The 25,145-nt window shown below is 45.2% G+C and overlaps 1 protein-coding gene across 1 annotated transcript in view; it reads left to right on the plus strand.

The window, feature by feature from the left end:
* Positions 1-25,145, plus strand: part of LOC144153134 (uncharacterized) — a 99,844-nt gene that overhangs the window by 72,292 nt on the left and 2,407 nt on the right. Inside the window, exons 20-29 of the mRNA XM_077684788.1 lie at positions 1,652-1,771; positions 3,370-3,441; positions 8,768-8,898; positions 10,780-10,835; positions 10,920-10,968; positions 13,513-13,580; positions 15,156-15,280; positions 19,618-19,677; positions 22,371-22,454; positions 25,065-25,141. Of these exons, the coding sequence (XP_077540914.1) occupies positions 1,652-1,771; positions 3,370-3,441; positions 8,768-8,898; positions 10,780-10,835; positions 10,920-10,968; positions 13,513-13,580; positions 15,156-15,280; positions 19,618-19,677; positions 22,371-22,454; positions 25,065-25,141 (842 nt within the window). The remainder of the gene's footprint in view (positions 1-1,651; positions 1,772-3,369; positions 3,442-8,767; positions 8,899-10,779; positions 10,836-10,919; positions 10,969-13,512; positions 13,581-15,155; positions 15,281-19,617; positions 19,678-22,370; positions 22,455-25,064; positions 25,142-25,145) is intronic.

The raw sequence follows: 25,145 nt of genomic DNA on the forward strand, positions 1-25,145 counted from the left end.
TGGTGGATCCCCGGGTGGTACAGGGTCCCCTACAAACGTTTAGAACTAAAAATTCGCAATTTCATGCTTGGCAATAATATAACACAATGGATTCTGGAATTTCTTACTAACCGCTTCCAATCTGAAAAACTAAAGAGCTACATATCTAACCCTACTAGCGTTTTATCTGGTGTTCCACAAGGCTCGGTTCTAGGTCCTCTTTTGTTTTTAATATACATTAATGACATAGCGTGTAATATAAATTCGCAAATTCGGCTATTTGCAGACGACTGCATAATTTACAAGGATATAACTAGCTCTGCCGACAATACCATTTTACAATCTCACCTCGATAGGTTGGGTGAGTGGTGCGACACGTGGCAGATGGAAATTAATGTGGGGAAAACTAAGCACTTGGAATTTAGTTCTGCTTTAATCCCTTCACGTAACACATACACCATAAATAATACTCGAATTGAATCACTGCAATCCTTTAAATATCTGGGGGTATTTTTCACAGCCAATTTAAACTGCAACCACCCACATTGAACATATCACTACTAAAGCAATAAAAAAACTTGGAATCCTCAAAAGGCGACTATACCTTGCTAACAAAGAAACCAGACTGCATTCATACATTTCCCTGATAAGACCATCGCTGGAATATGCTTCAATCATATGGCATTCTCACACTGAAAATTTAACTTACCTGGTTGAATCGATTCAAAACAAAGCTGCGCGCTTTATAACGTCGTCGTACTAACGTTATGAAAGCGTAACTGCCTTACTAAAATCGCTTAATCTGCTCCCCCTTGCCACGCGCCGTAAACTTGCAAGGCTATCATTTTTCCACTCATGGTTCCACAGCAACTCCCCGTTTGCGCGCGATCATATCCTCTCGCCATCACACATTTCAGCCCGTGTTGATCACCTTAACAAAGTTAATCCCCTCTTCCTGAGAACAAAAAATACCAAAACTCGCCCTTAGCCCTGTCGATAACTGACTGGAATTCCTTGCCAGGTGATATCGCAACTCTAACAGAGTCTTCATCCTTTCTTAAAGCATTAAAAGTGTTCTTAGAAATTCCAATTCATTAATGTAGTGATTCGGTGGTGTTGCTGATGTGAATTACTTGATTATTTTGGTGTGTGTTATTTGCGCCTACACTTTGTTACCTGGAGCATATTGTATTGTTATTAAGGTACTTGTTCTTCTGCACAGTTTACATACATGCTTTTTTCCTTATTACTTCTGTCGTGTGTAGTTTTCCTGCGCGTTTACATTTAAGCTTTATATAATGATGCCTCGGAACATTTAATGTATTGTGCACTTGTTGAATATCTTCCTAATCCGCCCCCCCCCCCTATGTAATGCCCTCCCGGGTCTTTAGGGTATGTAAATGTAAATGTAAATGTAAATGTAAAGTACTTGAACTAGATGATTGCCATGAAGTATAGCTGGTGTGGGTGCCGAAATTCAGCACCAGAAGCGCACAAATACTTTAACATTATGCAACATTCAGCAACAACCGTAGCCCGTACTTTAACCTACATATTAAGTGTCCAGCACGCTTCACGGGCGTACTTACAAACATTTTTCTGTGGTGCCGACTATCCTGAGTACCAGCTATAAAGAGTTGCACGTTGAACAAACTTGTGTCTAATTTTGCAGCAGTCATCTATAGTAGATCTCTATAGGAGGTACTTGAGCGAATTTATTGACGGCATTAAGCCCGGAATTCCGCCCTCCCCTGGCAAGAGCACCTTCTTCAACAACGTAAAGGCTACTATCGTAAGTAATTACTCGTTTTGAATTTTTTAAGGCGCTGTAGTTCTAGATACTGCCGTTTCTCTGGATGTTACACAACGACCAACGTACTTTCCCGAAACTCAGGAGTGCTTGAAACAGCTGAGAGGGAAGTTCGCTCGTTCTCTCTCTCTCTCGCTCGCTCGCTCGCTCGCTCACTCACTCACTCACTCACTCACTCACTCACTCACTCACTCACTCACTCACTCACTCACTCACTCACTCACTCACTCACTCACTCACTCACTCACTCACTCACTCACTCACTCACTCACTCTCTCACTCACTCACTCACTCACTCACTCACTCACTCACTCAGGCACTCACTCGTTCACTCACTCGTTCACTCACTCACTCGCTCACTCACTCGCTCACTCGCTCACTCACTCACTCACTCGCTCGCTCGCTCACTCGCTCGCTCACTCGCTCACTCACTCACTCACTCACTCACTCACTCACTCACTCACTCACTCACTCACTCACTCACTCAGGCACTCACTCGTTCACTCACTCACTCAGGCACTCACTCGCTCACTCACTCACTCGCTCACTCACTCGCTCACTCACTCACTCGCTCACTCGCTCGCTCACTCGCTCACTTACTCACTCACTCACTCACTCACTCACTCACTCACTCACTCACTCACTCACTCACTCAGGCACTTACTCGTTCACTCACTCACTCGCTCACTCACTCGCTCACTCACTCACTCGCTCACTCACTCACTCACTCACTCGCTCGCTCACTCGCTCACTCGCTCACTCGCTCACTTACTCGCTCACTCATTCTTCAAGCACTCACTCACTCGCTCACACCCTCACTCACTCACTCAGGCACTTACTCGTTCACTTCCTCACTCACTCCTTCACTCACTCACTCCCTCAGTGAATCACCCACTCACTCCCTCACTCACTCACTCCCTCATGCACTCACTCACGCATTCACTCGCCCACTGCTTCATTTACTCGATCCCTCCCTCCCTCCAAGATTCACTCACTCACTCACTCACTCACTCACTCACTCACTCACTCGCTCACTCACTCACTCACTCACTCACTCACTCACTCGCTCACCCATTCACTCACTCACTCAATCGCCAGTCATGACTCTCTCATTCAGTCACTCACTCAGTCACTCACTCACTCGCTCATTCAGTCTCTCACTCACTCACGCACTCACTCTCTCACTCACTCACTCGCTCGCTCACATGCTCACTCCCTCACTCACTCGCTCGTTTAGTAATTCACTGATTCACTCGCTCGCTCACTCCCTCGCTCACTAGCTCACTCACTCACTGACTGCCTCACTGACTCACTCGCTCAGTCACACGCTTACTCCCCCCCCTCCTCCACCCACCCGCTCAATCGCTCACTCACTCACCCAAAATGGCCATAGATTGAACGACGGTGGCATCCGTAGTTTGTGCACAAGTAACGCTTTCGCGCAGTATTGGATGTGCAAGACATAGGCCAACTTCATGAAAAGTCGAGGCAGCTATGACTGCCTTTACCAAGCAGGCTGTCATAACAAGGCTGATTTCCAATGTTGCTCCCCAAAACGCCACTTGCACTTGTCTTTGCAGGTACTAAAAGCCATCCATGTCGGCTTTTTAAAGAAGTATTCATCGCTTCCCCTCAACAGCTTGACATGCCAGGTAAGCAACGAGCGCAGCTTGAAAATTTTATAGCGACCGTACCAAAAAAAGCAACAACTAAAATGTCCAACATTGAGAACTTGAAACTGAGCTGGATACCCCGGAAGAAAGTATTACTTTTTCGTCAATCGAACGAATCGGATCGAATTGCTGCTGCTGTGGCTGGGTTGTAGGCATGGGAAGTATCCAGGATTCACCAATAGAGGCAATTTTTTTACCTGAACTGGCTGCACTGGTGCAAGCAGGGCAGCATATGTTCATTTTTTTTACTAATTGATATCCTCAGTAGCGCTCTGAACTGTTCTGCACGACAATGCACTAATATGCACCAGTTCAAGTTAAAAAATTACGCCCACCTCCCCTCGTGGGAACCCTGGTATGATGCGACGCTGAGTGGGGTTCAAGCGCAAGCAGAGAGCAACCGTCGACCGAAAGGCCGCCGGAGAGCGGCACACCGGTTATATGCGCAGCGCGCCCGAAGGAGAGGAGACAGCGGAGAGAGAGAGAGTACTGCACATGTGCAGCACCGCGCGCAGCGCCGCCCACCGGCGGAGTGAGAGCGCGCTGGGCCGCACACCCGCAGATGTTGAGAGAGAGTGTTCGCTCTCCCCTGGGCACGCGCCGGCGCCAGTGAGTCTGCCGCGGCTATGACGCAACACAATCCAACACAATCCACTTTAATCCAATCCAATACAAATCCAATCCAAGCCAAGCCACGCCACGCCAATCGAATCCAATCCAATGCCCCTCGCGAGAGAGTGTTCGCTATCGGAGAGGAGAGGGGGTGAGCGGAGGAGAGTGCGGACGCCGCCGCCGACGACGACGACGAACGCACGCAGGAAGGACAGGGCCGCCGACAAGAGATGCTCTCAGCGTCGCATCTAAAAATGCCCCTAATATTTCGCAGAGTTAACGGGAGCAGTGAGCACCCAGAAGGGACAGAGACCAACAGCGCCACCACTTAGAGAGAGAGACTCATGGAATTGTCTACTAACGCATAGCATTCGTGTGCCGCTTGTCTAGATGAGTTCTAGTAACAAAATACTTTAAATCATTTTATTCTTTTGAACCCTCCGCTTGTTTCTTTTTCCCAATGATGTAAATTTATACCATTAAAACAACGACGGGACTTCGCTAATTACGGATTTTTTTTCGAAAAAGAAGGCATACTGCAGAGTTGCTCCCTTTTCGCTGTTTTTATTCGCAGTTTGAACGTGTTTTGGTGTTTTTTTTTGTTTATTCTTGACTATTGGGGGAGATTTACAACCTGCATATTTGGGATTTTGTCAGATCATTTTAGTGAAAAAATTTGATTTTTATATTTTTCTAATTTCTTAGTTTTTCCAAATTCTGTCCCACCAATTATCTCCATTAGCGCTAGTATAACGATTAAAGGTGTTACTTTCACGAAATCTGCATTTTTGTGGAAATGCAGGGCGATACACGGTTCGTCATTTTCGGTAGTTTTTAATTGTATTTGAACGTTTTCTTGCTGACTGTTATGTTTATTCTTCAGTTTTGGTGGGAGATGTACAAGACACGTATTTTTGATTTTGACAGATAATTTTGTGAGACTTTTTTCCATTGTTCTTATTTTTTGGATTTTGAAATTCTGTCTGACCAATTATTTCGATTTACTCTTTTATATTGATCACAAGTGTTAATTTCACAAAATCTGCATTTTGGGGGAAATGCAGCGCAGTACACGGTCCTGGCCGGGGGGAGGGGGAGGAGGGCTCGGCAAAGAATGCTACGCATTAAAAATGGCTCAGATTTGGAACTTGTAAACATAGTTACCACGATCGAAAGCTGAAGCGCCGGCACATACGGCACAGTCGTGGCGCCACCCATGGCGATACTGAGCGCCGAGCGTCAGCGAAGCAGCCGTAAACCCTCGCCCAGTCACGTGGTACTGTAGCGGCGAGGCTCCTAGCTAGCGCAGCTGCAACGCCTCTCCTCGGCGGATCCCGGGGCATTACGTCACACTAGAACCACTAAATAAGTTATGCTTAATAGTAACGACACTGTCATACGGCGGCAGCCATTTTGGTGCCTGACGCCAGGGTGGCCAGCCTTATGCGCCCTATTGCGGCTGACATTGACGGGCGGAATTCGTCCGGGCGCCACTTGGCAACCATGACAGCTGTGTTTACTTTTCGAAGATTTAGAGACAGCGCGCCGGTGCGATGGGGTCAGGCTCGGTTACGCTGGCGTAGCTTATTTAATGGCTTTAGGTTACGCTAGAGCCACTAATTAAGCTACGCTTTTTAGGTGCCCATAGGTTACGCTAGGCCACTGTCGTTCTTTCCCAGTGGGAGCGATGCAGGCGTTTTTGGCGCATGTTGAAACAGCCCAGTACAGAGCAGCACGGCATCGCTACTCTGTCTGGGGACTTAAAAACTCACGCTCAACGCGTCGTACAGCCGCGCTGCGTTCAGAAAATCACGACTTATAGAAGAGCGCACGCGCGGCAACACAGAGGCTCCAAAATGTCAGCGCCCATGGGTCATCAATTGTAACGTGACATGCTTCGACCAATGGCCGCTGTCGGCGGCATTATTCAACGATCACAGAAAAGAGTGCCGATACTCTTAAACCTGATCTAGTGGCTCTACGTCACACCAGCGGCACTTGTGCTCCGGCGGCTCAAGGTCATTGTGACGCGATGAATGACCTTGAGAGAAAATGTCATCGCACAAGAACGCCGGCACAATTAAAATGAAAACGTGGTGAGAGAAGAAGTCACTGCAGGCAAATTCGGTCCAGTTTCACGCCACCTCTTTCGGTTTTCGCTTCGCACGCATGCTGCGCAAGGCCGAAATTGTAGCGGCAGTCCACTGCACAGGAACGTCGCGCATTTTTTAAAGCGAAGCTTTCTATGCGTCACTTATGGTGATGTAGTTACGCCAAAACGCGCTCCAATAAAACCACCTTTACAAAATGGGTTTCCACAAGGGAACATCAATCTTGCGATGATGTTCAAAAAAAAAAAAAAAAGAAAGTCGAGCGCCTCGAGAAAAAAAAAAAAATGTGGTCGATCTTTCTTTCATAGGAATCGGCAAAACACGAAATTGAGATGTGCCTTCACAGGATCAGTTGAATATTTATTCTGCACCCATATGAACTTGCACATCACTATTTATATTTCGTCGGTATGGGACCGTCAGACTTATCAACATTAGACACTGGATCGCACACGCCGGAGCACTGCGTAAACCCAAATGAAACCACACGCACTCGCAAACCATGCGAACGAAACCGAACGGGTTGCCAGTGAATCGTTAAGGTGAACTCTCGGTCCGCTGCAGCGAAAGAGCATGATTTGCGAGGCTGTGTTGTGGATTTGTTTGGCGAGCGACAATCTGCTGGCGCGTCGCTTTCGCAAATGTGCGACCACTGCATCCCTGCTCCGTGGAGTATACGGGAGACGGTTGCGTTGCGACGAGCTCAGCTGGTGCCAACTGTCGGCGCTCATTAGCATTGTGACGCACCACTTCGCTTCACCTCTCTTAGACGGCAGCACCATCAAAATAGAGGAGGTTATAGGGAAGACATATGGCGCGTTTATACGACTGTCTGCGCTTCAGTTCGTAGCGGAGTCGGTAAAGCGCTTGCACCTTCCGTTGCGACGACGGAGCACCCTGCTCAAATCCTGGTGTAGCCGCGTTTTTCTGGTGATGTCATTTCCGTGACGGATATGACGTCAGTCAGACCTTGGCGGATCGCGGCATAGAACACTTTTGTGTAAAAAAAAACGCTTACCGTGTTCGGAATCGAACCTGAGTCCCTCGCGTTATGACGCAGTCTGCTTGCGCCATTCGCAAAAGGTAATTAAGCGAAGCGTTGTATGCCTCCCCAATGGTGATGAAGTTACGTCATAGCACACTGCAAGAAAGCTACCTTTGCCCAATGATTTTCCCCAAGGGCGAATGAATCATACTGCACACGTAGACAATGAGAGGTATTTACGCACAAAACACGATGGTGTATAGCTTTGGAAGGATGTCGCATTGTATCGCATTGTATCGAAGGTATCGCATAACGAAGTCGCTAATGATGTTCAACGTAATCATCTCATTCGAGTCTCTCAGCGTTTTATTTACGTTCGTTGCGCGGGAGTTGGCTTTGGACTTTCGTAGCTCGGATTTCGCACCTTGGAGGCAGCGTAGATTTTGGACTTTGATTTGAATCAGTTTGCATGGAGAAAGCTTCGTGTTTTAACCGTATTTCTGTAAAGAAAGAGGCCTTGATTTTTTACGTTTACCCTTGGCAAACTGCTATATTCACAAAGATACTCCTTTCAACACGCACAGAAAGTGCTTTCGCGTCAGTGAATACCGGTCCCAGTGTTCAAAGAGCAACAGTTGCACAACATACACAATTTTAAGGGTCGTGAGAATAACTTAATATAACCTTCACTCTATGAGCGCAATCCCACTTTACCAATGACGTACTCGTGAACCCTCTTGCCGCTTCTTCCCCATTCAGAATTTCGGCTACTGTTCTCATCTGTCTATTCAACTATGAAGCGTGAACCGCATGGGGCGTTTTTTTGCTCGCGAAAACGTTCCGCGCACGCGAGAGGCGCGCTGCCGCTACCGCGGAACTACCCCCACGCTGCGCACGGCGCTGCCGGCAGCGGCAACCTTGCACCGGCTTCGGCCGCGAGAGAGAGAGAGAGAGAGAGAGAGAGAGAGAGAGAGAGAGAGAGAGAGAGAGAGAGAGAGAGAGAGAGAGAGAGAGAGAGAGAGACGTTTTTTTTCCTGGCCAGGCTTAGCACGGACGGTGGAGCCGCGGAAGCGCAGCGGCCGCGAAGTGGTTAGAGGAGATCTAGCTACCGCGCCTAAGACCGCTCTCTAACATGCCGCTCAAGGTACACACGAAGTTGCTTGTTCTGTAAAGGAGCTCATAATGTGGGAGAAAACAGTACTATAAAACATCATCCGCGCGGCTAGTGAAAGCGCCCTTGCAGTACCTTCCGGGGTGGTAAGCATAAACTCTGGCGGAGCCAGGCGGCTGTCTTAAGCCCTTCAAAACTGCCGCCATGAGGCGCGCGCCTCCCCACTGGCGCGAGTCGCCAGGCTCCTCCCACTGCCGCGCGCGACACGCGCGATTTTTTGAGTGAGGCACAAGCTGCCGCGCGCGCGGAAGCGTCGACGCGGGCGTAAAAAAATCACACGCGCAACGCCGACGCGCACGAATCGCGTGCGAAAACGCACCATGCGGTTCACACTTAAGGACTTGTGAAAGGGCAGCCCAAAGTAACACACGAGTCAATATTTTCCGCCTAAAGCAGAGGTGCATCTTTTTTCTATCCCCTGCACAGGGTCCGATAAGGAGATCCGGAAACGTCTCTGAGGATGATGACACTGTCCTTTTCTACTTTGTGGAGGGCCTCAAACAAATTTCGGCAGAGACGTGGGACCAGCGTTACACACCCCAGAACACGCCGTACGAGTGAGTGGTTTTGTACCGGTGCGACTACTGGTGTGCCCCGCCACTTGCTGCAACCCGTAAGAACGGTGTCGTTGGACAGCAGCTGCTTAGCGGGGTCTTAGATAAGCCGCTGTTGGAGGCTCTCAGTGTATTTTACTTCCCAGCTATACTCCACAGTTTCAAGATATGGATTTAGCTCTTCTTACCTGTGTGACAAGATTAAAGGGACACCGCCACAGTTCCGACAAACGCCTTCACTCTTTCCCTCGCGTCTGGAGGCAGTGCGAAAGCTACAGTTATCGCCAGCCCAGAACGGCACTGCGTGATTTTCTCGTGGCAGCAGTGCCCCTTCTGTTTCTGCTTTGCGTTTGTGCGCTGTTTTTAATTTGATATCAAATTCGTTTGTTGCTGCAAAAAAAAAAATTGGCTGCAATCCACGCTGTGAAAGTGGTTGGAAAACAAAGCTTTAAGCGACACCCACAACAATTTCCCATGCCACCTCACTTGAGATCACACACGTGGCTCTACAAAGAGTGAAACCAGAGATTTTGCCAGCCGTTACCTGGAATTCGCGGGTACGGCGTCCCGAACGCAGAAGCGTCGGCCCCGGTCGGGCTCGAGTGGCGGGCGTCGCCGTTGTAGCCCGGCCGTGAGTCGGCAGAAAGAAAACGGAGAGGAGCGTCTTTCGAAGGTCAGCGAAACCTAGCCACCCTGATGTGCTAGCTCGGGGCTACACCACCGCGCGACACATGCGCATTCACCGAAACAATTCGGCATGTGAGCTTAGTGATTCATACCGATTTAAACTAGTTAGTTTTGCAAGTTTGAGAATTGCGAGAAAGGTGAGGGAACTTCTATAATCGCTTTTAATCAGAACGAGTTTCTCCTTTCGCCTTCTGTAATACCTCTTAAAACACACTCGAATTGGTATACACCAGTTTAGAAAATGGAGTCCCATTCGTGTGCAAAAGGTAGCGTTTCTCAAGCGGCCAGATGTCTCTATGTGGTCCCTACATTTCCTTTTCCCGTTCTGCAAACCATTCCTGAACGTATCTTTGCCGAACGACCACTTAATTCTGTCGGGTCCAAATTACCCAGGAGGTGCTGTCGAACAAGTTTATCCAGCCGTGCGAAGGAAGCGCGCAATGAATGCGAATCTGCGCCAAAAACAGACCCTAAACAACCTTCGCTGAAGCAGACGACAAAGCCGTCCTGTCGACGTACCCACCGGTGTGAGCGCGTGGGGAACGATGGGTAACCATTGGCCATGCCATCTACACTGCTAGTTCATGGGTCTCCTCACAAGAGGGTGTCTCATCCTGTACTCTGTTAACGATCAGTGCGCGTGTTTCCACCTTCCTCAAAACACGTTCTTCAACTTCTGTTTCGGAGCATCATAGTCGGATTCGTGCAGGTAAATGCTACGCCAGCACTGAAAATCAAGTCATGGCCCAAACTCCAGTTTTAGATGATCTAACGATGTCAGGTAAATTAGTAGTCACCTCCTCGTCCCCGATTTATCCTGTAATGGTAGGAACCATCTCTGTGGGAAAACCTTAGAGTAAAGTTCTGTGATTTACAAGTTTTGCGACATGTAATACGCAGACCTCCCGGCATTATCGCAAAAAACCTAAATTATTTCTAGAGAAGTGTCACACATCGCCCTTGAATGTTTCAGGAAGGTCTAATTTTGTGGTCTATCTTATTGTGAACTAACATCGGCAGGAAAATATAATTTCGTGGTCTATTTTATTGTTAACTAACATTGGTGTACACGTTTGGCGGGTTAGTTAAAGATCGGACAAAAAATATTTGCTCCCTTACCCCTCCCACAACAACAATAAAAAGAAATCGCAGAGACGATATTTTTTCCCTTCTCAACCATTATTTATCTCTTTCCAGCGAGCCAGATTTCAGCAACTTCAATTTCAACTTCCACTTCGGAAAAGCTGAAATATGTAAGTTTTATACTAGTTTACAGAAGCGGCGCGGCATTGAAGCGCTGTGTGACGTTCATCTCATTAATGTGCCTTGTATTTCAGTTGTACCTCTTGTGTACGTTGCTCTGGCCCTATTGAATCCGCCATTCAAGTAAGTATGTAAAAGGGATGAAACAACTATAGCATCAACCGGTTTCACACATTCACGGCATTCTCAAACACTCCTTCAGCTAGCTCTATAACTGTGCAGTGTTAACTGCATCTGCCACATTTAAACCACTATAACTCGGTTCGGATCATCCGGAATTGGATAACACGCCACCAATATGCTTTGTTCATTTACTTATTTGTTTCTTTGTTTGCTTGTTTGTTTGTTTGTTTGAAGCGAAGCTTTTTGTGCCACCGTGGTGACGACCGTACACACCAAAACGCTCGGCAGGAAAGCCAACTTTTTCTTATGATAATGATGATCGTGAGTGAATCGAAAGATGGTTGAAACGCGAAGCTTTCTCTCGTCGAAAGCCAATGTCTTCAAAGTCCACAGTGAAAGTCCAAAATCAAAATCTTAAGGCTCAGAACGCACTGCAGGGAGGCCAACTTACACAATGCTTTTGCACAAGGAACGTCAAGCGACTGAAGAAAAAAAAGAAAACGTTTCCCGCGGTCGGAATCGAACCTGGGTGCCCCATGTTATGGAAGCGACGTCTATCCAATTGCGCCGTTCCATATCTGCCGAAGAAGTTTGGATGAGTTTCACTCTGACTGCATCGGAGGAAGCTTCACGTTTTAACCATCGTTCTGTTATGAAAGAGGCTTTGATTTCTTCTCTTGCATTCAAATGTAGTACAGCATTGACCAGAGTCGTCGACATGTCGTGTGAGGCTTTGAATGAAATTGACTTTTTATAACGCTGAATTTATATTTAACTCTCAATAATGTTCTGCCAGACGTCGATTATTTCACCTTGAATTCCTTTGTCCTTTGTTTTCCTGGTCGGAAATAGGGTTTGACCTCGGCTATCACCCTACCTGAACGCGAGAAGCCGACATTCGCGATACGGTCACCTGTTGTCTAAATTGTTGTCAGTATGTCAATGGATTCCATTTCATTGTTCTCTTGAGCATATCAGCAAGGAGCACTATGTTAAGTCCGCTCTGCATAGTATGAAAGTTGACAAGATGTGCTCCAATGAAAGCCATTCAACTTTCAAGCGGGATACCACTCAATCATACAAGGTTTTTGCGACCGATTGTTATAAGGTCAAGGTATTCTTTCGCCCCGCAAGCTTGGAAATGGGGTCGCCTAACTCTGGTAAACCTGCTTGTCTGGAGCAGAACAAGCCGAGCGTAATTGAATGGTTTTAATGAATCACGTGGCAACATAACAGACTGGCAGCTACGGTGAGATTCATGGCTCAGCTACATGGTAGCTGATTTCCGTTTTGGTGTTTAACAAGGGTAGCTTTTTAGAAAAGGGAGGCGAAAGGGTAGAAAAGGGAGGCGAAAAGCAAAAACGCTCGTGTGTACGAGATTTCGGCGCACGTTAAAGATCCCCAGGTGGTCAAAATTCATCCGGAGCCCTCCACTACGGCGCGCCGCATCGCCTGCGTTGCGTCGGTGCGTTAAACCACCCTACAATCAATCAATCAATCAATCAATCAATCAATCAATCAATCAATCAATCAATCAATCAATCAATCAATCAATCAATCAATCAATCAATCAATCAATCAATCAACCCTGCACAATGCAGTTCATTTCGCTGCACGCAAGTTTTTGTATGGTTACTTTTTCCTTTGTGCTCACCGCTATCTTGAATCTTTAGAAGATAAAACAGCTCGTCGCTGCCGTGAAGCAAGAGCCCCCACACCCTAAGCTGCGGAATTGAGAAGTTTTCTAGGGGAAATCCCGTGATTACGATCAGCAAAACGCGTTTGTGTAGTTAGCGAACCCTGATTCGGTTTGGCAAAACACTTTGGTTCTACTCTGGACAAACCGGCCGTGCCAGACATCACAGTCAAGTGTACACAAAAACCACTTTGTGAGGACGGCCTCTTGTTTAAGTCGGTTTGCGTAGAAGATACGCCTATGGCCATAACATAGAAGTGCAGGGCAACCTAACGACTCCGCAAATTTGCATGCTTCAAGAATTCTCCAAGCAGCAACGTCGGCCGGTCACATAAAAATGTATCTCGCGTTTTCGTAGCTTTTGGCTGGCTTTTGTCATTTATTCATTGATTAAAAAAATAATAAAAGCGATTTCGCCACACATGCCCTTCGATGTGAATATTGTATGTTTAATTACAATGGTAGCTACCTCTGCTTGCTAAAGCAAGAATCAAAAACTATTGCCAGTAGTACAGTCAATGGCACACGAAAAGATAAGTGAACATGTGTGTCTTGTATGTCGAGGAAAAGGTACTTGAAAAAAATATTTTTGGAGTTACCGCGTGGAGCAACACTTTTACTAGAATTTCACGCTCCAATGTTTATCATCCTTATGCACCATGGAAACTTAAGTGTGAACTAAAACACGGGCAACAAAGGAAGCAGCCAAGATATTCTACTTCACTCCATTCGTATGTTTTAAAAGACCTCTGATAAGACTTTGCATGCTGTAATCATTACAAGAGAAAGTTTTCAAATAATGCGTTTGCTCGCATTGCGTTTGCTCCGCTTTTTATTTAACATTTCAGGGAAACGTACATCATGATGTCGCTATATGACTTCCTGAAGGCCTTCTTCAGGTCACTGTATTACGAAGGTAAGCACCCACGTCAATGAGTCTTCGTCAGTCATGCACTTTACAAATACAATCGCAAATTCCGAATTAAAATGGCAGCTCAACGATTTAAATCTATGCCTTAGACTGCGCATACGCGCCATACAAGAACGGGGACCTTAGACATGCACGGAAACTTGTTACTCAGGGCTTCCATCAGGAATAGCGCTCCCTCATAGAAAATTCAAAAACTAAAGTTACCTAGTGTAAAGCGGTACACCTACTGTGACACACCATTGTTTGGACTTCCCAAACATGTACTTTATTTAGTGTTGGCAAAAAGGAGCAGTAGCAAAGTATTTATGTTGACATTTATGCTCTTAGCGGTGGGCGATATAGACCGAAGGGGTTTTCCTACTAGCGACAATCGGTTTTTCAGTGTACAAAATATTTCTCAACCAACAGAACTCGCAAATTAGCAGCAATTCCGTTTATGTAGTCAAGACATCGGCTAGCATGTGGGTCATCTAGCTGAGGAACACTTTTCCGGGCTCACATTTTATTAAAATTCCTTCACACTAATACGCGGGAAGATAAACCGACGATAAGGTTTTATTTCGTTTTTATGAAAGCCGAATGGTTGCTGGTAACAAAAAAAAACGCATTCTAATGTGATTACGAGGGTGAGATTACGAAGCCAAAATAGTGCTTTTGGGCACCTAACAAGGTTTATTCTATTGTCCGTCATGCACAAAATTATGTTGCCAAGAATAATAACCCTCTTTGAAAAAAGCTAGTAAGGATCTTTGCAAGTATGCGAGAGGTCTCGTTTTAGGTGCGAAGCACCTTAGGACCTCACAACAAACCGAATATGTGTATGTCAAACCGCCTAAAAGGTTGCAGAACGCGGCAAAAAAGCAAAAACCATAGCTATCAACGCTAATTCGCGGAAAGAAGGTTAGAGAGAGAGAGAGAGAGAGAGAGAGAGAGAGAGAGAGAGAGAGAGAGAGAGAGAGAGAGACGCACAGCACCATGTAAATCGAAACATCTGAGGACAAAAGGTTCACAAAAGGTTCACAAGAACAAATTAAAAGGTTCACAAAAGGTTAGAGAGAGAGAGAGAGAGAGGTTGAACAGTTTCGCGTGGCTCCTGGAGAGCCACGCGAAACTGCTCCACGCGAAAGTGGAGAGCCACGCGAAACTGCGAAAAGGAGCATTGAATTGGATCGGCTTGGATTTAATTGAAATGGATTGGATCAAAATGGATTGGATTGGATTAAATTGAATTGTAACGCATTAGCTTGGATTGGAATTGTATATACTGTACACACGCGTTGTCGCTCACTTGTATGCGCGACTGGACATTGCCACGGGTGATTCACGGCAAAAACAATCCCCAGTACTTCGTCCACTCGTCATGATTCACTTCGTAGAGATGCGTGAAATTTTTAGCGCTGGTTTGAATTGCATGTTATCAAAACTGGGTCTGCAGGCGGTAAAAGTGCGGGATATTCCAAACCCGCTTGCCTAGAAAGGGAAACGTAGAGCCTCTTCGCAGTGAGGGGAAGGGAGGAACGCTTGCAAGTCGACGTTAAAACATGTCTCTGTTGTCCGCAGAATCCACAAGCAGAACCATCGTCGAGAGAGGAAAAGAAGTCCGGAAGTATACGCTCCCACTGGAAACCACCACTTGGCAAGAGTTTATCCGGGCGCCAGCCTTGCCTACGGGCGCAGTCGACAACGTGAGTAAAGGAGTCAAGGATTTTGATTTAGGATGTGCTTTAAAGGGTTATAATTCTAGCTGGTGATATCAATTATCCGAATATTGAGTGGTCGGGTCTGGACCCTCGCCCCACACCTTTTTCAACCGAATGTAGCAATTTTCTGACCATGTGTGTTTGTCTCAGCTTGTGAACGAACCAACTAGAGTTACGTTAACAACAAGTAGTATTTTGGACCTTATATTAACCACCTCGCCTGAATTTTTTTTCACCCATATCTTATCTGCCTGCCTTAAGCGATCATTCCGCTCTCCATTTTTTGGTAAACATGCCTGTCCTTCACCACGGCACGCATGCAAAACAAATAAGGGACTATAAACGAGTCGACTTCGATAGTATTAATCGTGAACTTTCTATACTCCTGGACTATTGCTTGCAAGGATTCCTAAACCGTACAGTCAACACAAATTGGATTTTGTACAAGGAGAAGGTAGTTGATCTTATCGAAAGGTTTATACCCGTCATAATTATCACCTCTAGCAAGGATTGCGCTTGGTTTACTAAGCATATAAAACGATTGTCTAACAAGAAAAAGAGTTTGTTTCGCTCAGCCAAAGCTCAAAACTCAGCCCTTCGATGGGATGCATATAAATTAGCAGCTGCTAATTACAGGACTGAATTAAAAAATCCGAAGAATTTATTTTTCACTGAAACTTTGCGGTCCTTATTAATTAACAACCCTAAGCAATTTTGGAATATTGTAAACAAACGTGATACTTGTACTATAAACCTTAAGACCCCAGAGGGTGTGACAATTCCTTCTAATGAGTGTGCTGATTGTTTCGAGGCTACATTTACTACTGACCACTTTACCGGCTGTGCAGCTACTTTTCCAGACAGCATATGCTTCAATTTTTGTCAAATGGAACCCATAGCTTTCAACACACTAGGTATTACCCGCATAATAGAAAAACTTAAAATTTCTTCGTCCTGTGGTGTTGACAATATAAACTGGAAGTTCCTTATCAACACTAAAAATTACAGTTCTATCGTTTTTACGAAACTTTTCACTCAGTCGCTTCAGACTAGTTGCATCCCTGATGACTGGAAAATTGGGAAAATTACACCGCTTTACAAATCTGGTGATCGATGTTCTCCTAGTAACTACAGGCCTGTGTCATTAACTAGTATTACGTGTAAAACAATGGAACATGTCATTTATAGCCACATTGTAAATTTCTTGGAGTCCAATTCATTTTTCAGCCCAGCGCAGCATGGTTTTGGAAAGAAATATTCTTGTGAGACCAAGATAGTCTGTTTCACTCATGATGTACACTCGGCGCTGGATCGTGGATGCTTTACAGACTGTATATTCCTAGATTTTTCTAAAGCGTTTGATTCGGTTCCGCATGATTTATTATTTATAAAACTTTCTAAACTAAACTTAGATGATGATATACTTGCGTGGTTGCGTTCCTTTTTTACTAACCGATATCAGTTCATAAGTGTGAACAATACAGACTCGCATCCTTCTTCGGTTCATTTAGCTGTACCCCAAGGATCTGTACTGGGGCCTCTTTTATTTTTAATTTATATAAATAGCCTTCCAATTAACATCAGCTCATGTGTCAGACTCTTTGGCAATGATTGTATTATTTACAGGCAAATAACTAACAACGACGTCCAAATTCTGCAATCAGATATTAACAGTATTTCAGATTGGTGTGAATTATGGAAAATGAAACTTAACATTAAAAAGTGTAAAATCATTCGCATTTCCCGAGTTAACTCTACGCCTCCTGAATGCTCACTAAACAATGTTTGTCTTGAAATCGTGCCGTCGTACAAATATTTAGGTGTTATAGTGTCTTCTAACTTATCATGGAAACCTCACATAGATTATGTTGTAAGTAATGCCAACCGTATGTTAGGATATATTCGTAGGAACTTTAATTCTTCACCTAGCTCTTTGAAACTAATTCTCTATAAAACCTTGGTTCGTTCGAAATTGGAATATGCGGCTGCTGTTTGGCATCCTGGTATTGCATCACTCACCGACGAATTGGAGGCGGTTCAAAATCGTTCATGTAGCTTCATACTTTCAAATTATCATCGCACGTCCAGCGTCACCACAATGAAAACGACTTTATCTCTACCGCTACTCGAGCATCGCAGGCAAATATCACGTTTGTGCCTATTCCACAAAATATATCATGGCAATTCCATTCTTAAGGACAGACTGTTAACGAATCCAACGTTCATGTCAGCGCGCGTTGATCATCGATACAAAGTAGGCATTCCATCTTCTCATACAAAGTGTTTTCACGATTCATTTGTACCGAGCACACCTGTTAAAAGGAATCAACTGCCACATGCAATTGCCGAAATCTTGGACGTCATGGCTTTTAGGCGTGCAGTTTCCAGACTGTTTGAGTGAAAATGTGTATGCCGTTATGTTTCTTTTTTTACTTTCCCTGACTTGGGCAGTGTTTATTTGTTTATTACTCTGCTCTGTTTATTTGTTCTTTACTCTATTGGAGTAAAGCTGAGTTATGAGTGTTTACGCGAACTTGTGCAACGCATGCTTCCTTAAGAAGCTGTTGATATAACTATCGCAGTGTCTGTACTGTTTGTGTAAAGAGCTGTTGTTATCATATTATTACTTGCTGTATATTCTTCCAATAATTTTGTTATCCCCCACTCCCCTCTGTAATGCCCCTGGGCCCTGAGGGTAAATAAATAAATAAATAAATAAATAAATAAATAAATAAATAAATAAATAAATAAATAAACGGGGCCATTAAGATGAAATACGACCTTGGCTCATTAAGAAGACCGCTTTGTCCTGAAATCAAGGATAACAGTTTTATTGCAAACTTCAAACAAATGATGCAGATATTAAAAAGAAAATGAAGCAGTGACTACTCCCCAGCCATGTTCCAGCTATTTCTCTATGACGTCACAGAAACTTGTTTGTGCGATTTACGGTGGTCACCGACGAAAGCCGCCGCCAGTGAACATTAGTGGACGATTATATTGGCACCTCGATTCGTTTTTATTAAAGATGAAAGTCTTTCTAGGGCTACTTAAATGCATAAATTTTGGTTGTCTGTCTGTCTGTCTGTCTGTCTGTCTGTCTGTCTGTCTGTCTGTCTGTCTGTCTGTCTGTCTGTCTGTCTGTCTGTCTGTCTGTCTGTCTGTCTGTCTGTCTGTCTGTCTGTCTGTGACTCGATTCAGCCACCCTTGAACCACCCTTGAAAACTTGAAAAGTTTTGAAGTAGCAGTGCTTCTTCATTCCCATCGGTAACTTTCGATCTAATGCGGACAAGCCAGACCAATACGGCCGCAACCTGCCTGAGCCTGGCGCAATCAACTTAGAAGGCCCGGACCCAGCATGTTTTGTACGCAGCAGGGATCTTCGCCCCTTTGTTTAATCGGCCATAGTCGAGACGGCGAAAGGAAGCACACAGCCAAAGAGACGTTAAAGCAGTACCGACACAAAATTTTCGTGTTACGCTTTTTCGCTGCTATGGGTGCCTATTAGCCCACTAATCGTAGAATGGCACATTAGACGGTAGATCGCAGCGTACACAATCATTCACAGCGTCGTTGATTCGTGTCAGTTTTGGTTTTGACAAAACGAACGCCGAACGGTCGCCATGACAGGAGGTAGTACCTGACGTCACCGTTCTTGTTGCAACGCTGCCAGTCTGGAGGCGCGCGCGAGCGAGCGCACGCGCTCGCCCAGACCCACCGACGTCTTCCCCATCCCCGCGAGCCCGGGCAGCGTGACGTCAGTCCAAAAACCATAACGTGTACACACGGTGTAACAGCGCCCGCCAACCGTAGACAGCGCATCGACTACGTCACGGGAGCCCCGACGTCGGCAGTTTGGGGCAAGTAGCAGATGATGTCATGCTGGCCCGCTCTGGGCTTTCTCGTGCGGGCAGAGATTAAAATAGATTTAAAATATGTTATGTAAGCGACTACTATTGAAACTTGCTGGGAGATATTTCCTGATAAAAAGGAAGCAGTTTACATAGTAATCCTAGCTTTCAAACTTCGTGTCACTACTCCTTTAGGATGTCTTATCAGAAATGAATATTTGTTGATTACTGAAGATGGCTTTGAAGTAGAGACCTGCTTGGCGATACAAGGGATCCTAGGGAGGTATTGAATAAAAGGACACCTCTTTACCAGACTGCTTATTTTGCCCCCAAAACAGCTTCGCAGCAAGTTTTTCGTGCGTAGGGGTGAAGCCGGCGTTCAAAAACGTTGTGTTTAGTTGAGCGCTGTTACGCCTAAGTAGTCAACGACAACCCTCACGCAGAGTTTCTGCATTATTTGTTCACTTGCAGCCACACAGTTGGTTGTTTGCTGACCTCATTGTGGCGAAGTTCTTTCACCTCCTCAACAAGGTGAGCAGGCGAATCTTGCTCAGGCTTTCACATGCTGTTGCTTTTGGTGTGGGCTACACTTTTAAACTCTAAAGCTTGTGGTAGAAAATTCTCGGTGACATTCACGCTGGCGGCTGCAATGAGCAGCTTCTACGTTTGTTTCGCCTTACTATGTACCTACTGCTCATTGCTGTGGATCAGTGTGGGTTTCTCCAACCCATAACACCTCCCAAGGCACGGTCTTTAGGCGTATTTTGAACTGCCGGGTACTAACATAACGGTATCGCGGATGTCCCGGACGTCAACCACACCGCGGATCGCGGATGTCATCCACATGTCATGTTTGGACAGGCCCAATTTGCACAGGCCGAATAACCCCTGAGATACCTCGGCGGTTCAATACCCAGAAAATAGTCTACGCGCCAAAAATTCTCTGAAGCCTCGATACACGAATGTTTCATACGTGCAACAATGGCTGCATGCATCTTCTCTGACCCAGTTTAGGAGCAAGGCTTTCCAATTTTTGGCGCCAAGCATATATATGCGGAGATTAGAGGCTTTATGTATGGTTGGCGAAAGTGAGTTTGAAGAAAACAAATGTCTGTGAAGGGAATCAACCCGCCAAGCACGAAAATGGAATTCCGGGATCATGCATACCTGACAAGTGCTTTGCTCACTCGGCCATGGCGCATTCATGTTGGATGCTCTCCCAGGGGATCTGGGTAGTGGCGTCTGCAAATAGAGTAAAAAGGAAAACGACGGAATAAGACAAAAGCTTGGGACTCGCCTACAGTAGCCAGATGCTGTGCGGACTTGGGCTATACAAGCAAGACGTACGTACGTACGACGTTCGGAAACAATCAAAATAATGCGGAAGGTAATTATTATAAAAAAAGTTAAAAGTAAATGGCTGGCAGCAAGCCCGGGTGCAACTGATGGCTTCTTGATTCCACACTGATTACGCCATGTACTGTCGACGTATTTAAAACGGTAAGAAACAGGTAGTTCATTTGTTTCCGAATATGTCGAGCCTTCTGCCTTGTCATACCACCCCCTTCATTAAGGAGTGCTCCAAATACAATTTGTGGTCCTGCAAATTTTTCAGTTGTTTTTAAGCTTTCCTTACGTTTTCAATAGCAAACAAGGATTTTATTTGTGATGTATTCTTTCGACCCTCGACATAACGAGGAGGCCAGCTGTTCTCAGAATGTTCTGCCCCTACACCTCTTCGCAGTGTTGTAGCTGCAAAATAAAATTCAATTTTGATTAGTGCCCAGTAACTTACCCTTCCTTCAGCGTGCTTTTTATGACTGTTGCAAAATTAATTCCAGCATAAGCAAATATTAATGCCCAATTCCACTCAAGCAAGAGTGCAATGTAGAGTTCACATCACATTTACTATTCGAAACGGATGGTTGCTGTTGGCCCAATGGCATTTTGTAAAGTTGATCAACAGTTTACACAAAAGAGCACCCTTTTTTTAAAGCAACGATTGCTCAAAACATTTTTCGGCCAAAATGTTTCAGTAACCCAAGGGCGCGGGGTCGGTTCCGGGCCACGGCGGGCTGATTTTCTGATAGAGGCGAAAAGCGAAAACGCCCGTATGTTCGATATTGATGCGCGAGTGAAAGATCCCCAGGTGGTCGAAACTAATCCGGAGCGTTCCACGACGGCGCGCCTCATCGCCTGTGTAGTGTCGGTGCGTAAAACGTCACAATCAATCAATCAATCAATCAATCAATCAATCAATCAATCAATCAATCAATCAATCAATCAATCAATCAATCAATCAATCAATCAATCAATCAATCAATCAATCAATCGAAATGCCTCGGAATGGCGAACGGGACTATTACTGCTACATTGAGTGAACTCACCTGCGGCATGCAGTGCAACAACTCTAACTTTCTGACTATGCAAGAACAAAAAGAACTTTAATATCAATTCGATCTGTTACATTACGCATAATAAAGTACATAATGCTTTATTATGGCAAATATCCCTATCAGTACAACAAAGTAAAAGACATAGCTGCGCTTCGAGGAAAAACTGCTTTGGTAATATTTTCATCACCACGATACGGATAATTCATTTGGGAATACCGTTACCGCCAGTACCAGCGAATAATCAGATAGGAAGAAATGTGTCCGTCGACAACACCTTTCACCAGTGCATTCCACGAACGTGCAGAAATACTTTGATTGGAATGTACATGATTATTCCGCCTTTTTTGCCAGAGTTCCTTGCACCGTCCCTTCTGCACATATGTCAGCAAGTGGCGTCGCGAAGTGAGCTCGCAATAACGCTTCCAAGTCATTCAGAATTAAATCCTGCATTCGTATAGCTATAAGGGAATGACCAGAAAAAGATTTATACGTAAAAAGAAATCAGATTCACGGCGAAAAGGGATTTCAAATGGAAGCGTTTTTATGTTCTCTGCACCTTGCTACTGTAACAACAAAGGAAGGAAGTGAAAAGTGTTGCATAGGGCCAGGATCACCCCCAACGACTACGGCAAAGGAGTGCGCAGCCCGTAGCCTATCTGGTACTTTTATGGAGACGCGTACATAGATTTTCTCATCTTGCAAACACGTCGCACCCTTATCAAACATAGTATGTTTCAATCGTTCTGCCGCCACGTAGCACTATGAAACTGATTACTGTTATTTCATTCGCGGTATTTAATGTAATTTTTTTTTCTGCGTTCTCTCCAGAAATTTGATGGTATTGCGGAGCCAATGGTCAAAGGCCTTCCGGCAGAATACAAGTTCATGATGAAGTATATTTTGTTTACCGAGGTAAGCCATACTGACTGTTGCAAGGAGCAACGAGGCGGCGTCAGGAATGCTAAGCCGTAAGGTGTTGTGCCTGTAATTAGACTCATGATGTTACGGATATTTTAGCAACACTGGTTGCGCGCCCGAGAAAGGGGGGCGGTGAAATTCTACTCCGACCGCTGTCAATTTGACACCACGTAAAATCGTGCCATGTTCCACAATTTCTGTACGCAGTGAAACAGCACCCGCTACTTTGCTAACGTTAAAGCGCGCAGCAGCGTCTCGATAGCAGCAGAGAGAGAAGTTTCTATTGTGACGATAAAAGCGCGCAAATAAAAGTAGTCGAACCGGACTGAACCCCCATGCGCGCAGGTGACTCTGTGAAAGAGGGACAATTACAACAACGTCGCAGTCAGATAGCAGAGAGATAGAGAGATAGAGAGAGCGAGAGAGAAAGATCTCCAGCTTTGTATACTCTCATATATGCTCTCTAGGTTAAATTCACTGAAAATAAAGCCTTTGGAGCGACTACCTCTTCCCATCATAATACCGAAACTTATGTTAAGATTTATCGTAATAATCTCTCATTACCGAGCTTTACTACCTGTATAGGCGAAGCTGCAAATGTACTACGAAACGTGTACGACATACTCTGCTGAAAGCGGGCTGGCGGTGTAGAAGAATGGAAGTACCTTAAGAAAAGGCGGGCAAACAGATGACAGAAAAAGAGGCCAAAGAAGGTAAAAGTGGACAAAGTGTGTCTTTTACTCCTTAGGTTTTCGTAGAGTCAGTTCTTGTGGCTCCTCGTAACAACTTTACTGACGAGGAGCTACTCAGGCACAGGCAAACTGGCATACTAATGCATTGTCCTATCACAACCAAGCAATCGGTATGGTTGTGATAAGACTATCAATGACTCTAAAGCTGTAGCGAAGTGGTATCATCCTCGTGGTATACCAGAGCGTTGTCGCAACAATGTCGGCAGATAATGGTATCAGCCGCCACGGTTTTTCCTATTGGTTTGTCGTATACTGGTCTGCATATTTTTTTCAAAGCCGCAGAAGCACATCGCACAGTTGCATGAAACAAGGTCACTCGGGAGCCAAGCGGGTTATGTGGCACTCCGAAACACGCTGAGTAACAAACACTGCAACAGAGTGCATATCGACGACTTGTGGATGTTTCTTTGCCATGAAAGATGCCCTCCACATTCTCATTGTTAACGCCGTCAAATAAGTTTAACAAAACTTTAAAATTAGAAAAAATGAACTCCATCTTAGGGCCCAGAAGAGCAATGACCTATTTCCATCATGCAAACATTGGTTGTTGGAGCGTCATAAATAGACTAATCTACCTATCGACTGATGATACAGTTGTCACTGGTCATGCTTATCAGGTGGTCGCATGATGAACAGATGCTGAAGTGGCTTGTAAGCATTGTCTAATTGCCTTTCTAGAAAGAAATTGAAAATGCGTAGGTAATGTTAAAACATTTTTCTTCCGATGTGCCAGCGTTCTCAACTATAAAAATCTATTCTAAAGTGTGGCTCCCTTCGCAACGATCCTCCCCGTCAATTTGCAGACGTTATCGTGTGAAATCCATTAGAATGAGCGCGAGGTCATTGGGACAGTTGCGGCCGCGATCGGCGCGTGGTATTTTCCCTCCATCAGCTCGTTACACGTGAACTAAGGACTTGCACAAAAGTGTCAAATTTAGGGTTACCTACTTTCAACTGGAGAAAACCGTCAGAGGTATGACTGCGACAAACTGCAGTCACAATCAATCAATCAATCAATCAATCAATCAATCAATCAATCAATCAATCAATCAATCAATCAATCAATCAATCAATCAATCAATCAATCAATCAATCAATCAATCAATCAATCAATCAATCAATCGATCGGTCGATTGGTCGAGCCCAACGACGCGGGTTCTATCGCGGCAGTGGTGGCTGCTTTTCTGATGGAGGCGATATGCGAAAACGCCCGGGCATCGAGTTTTCGGCGCACGATAACAGTCCCCAGGGGGTAGAAATTAATCCGGAATCCTCCACTACGGCACGCCTCGTAGCCCAGGTGCAGCTTCGGCGTATTACACCCAACAATCAATCGATCGATCGATCGTTTGTGGGCGTGCCCAAGGACACTGAAAGGGCCTTATGCTGTCTCGCACACATGAAACATTAAATGCGACAAAAAATCAAGGCCTGATGGACACATTTCAGAAAATAATAAAAAACCGATAACATTGGCGTTGGGCTACTGTGCAAGCCTTGGTATGACGTCATTAGAGAATTTCATGACGCGACCGATTACATACATACATACATACATACATACATACATACATACATACATACATACATACATACATACATACATACATACATACATACATACATACATACATACATACATACATACATACATACGGTGTACGCTGAAACGTACAGTGACGTCATTACTTAAAGACATTGCGAAAGCTGCGACAACAGTCTGAACTCGTGCCTTTAGCCTTGCCTGCGCCATGACTACACGGGGTTTGCTTCAGTCAGTGCTCTGCTGATGAGACTGAACAGGCGGTTAAAAAGGCTTGAATATGACAAGTTTCCCCCCATCTCTCTGCAGGCCGCTTGTCGATTTTACCAAGGGAACACCAGCATTTTGCAGGCTGTTTATGATTATGGACTGCCTCCTCAGCAAGAGTAA

Source organism: Haemaphysalis longicornis, unplaced genomic scaffold, assembly GCF_048455015.1.
Source record: "Haemaphysalis longicornis isolate Haplotype H1 unplaced genomic scaffold, Haemaphysalis longicornis Haplotype H1 scaffold_9, whole genome shotgun sequence".
Taxonomy (NCBI): Eukaryota; Metazoa; Arthropoda; class Arachnida; order Ixodida; family Ixodidae; genus Haemaphysalis; species Haemaphysalis longicornis.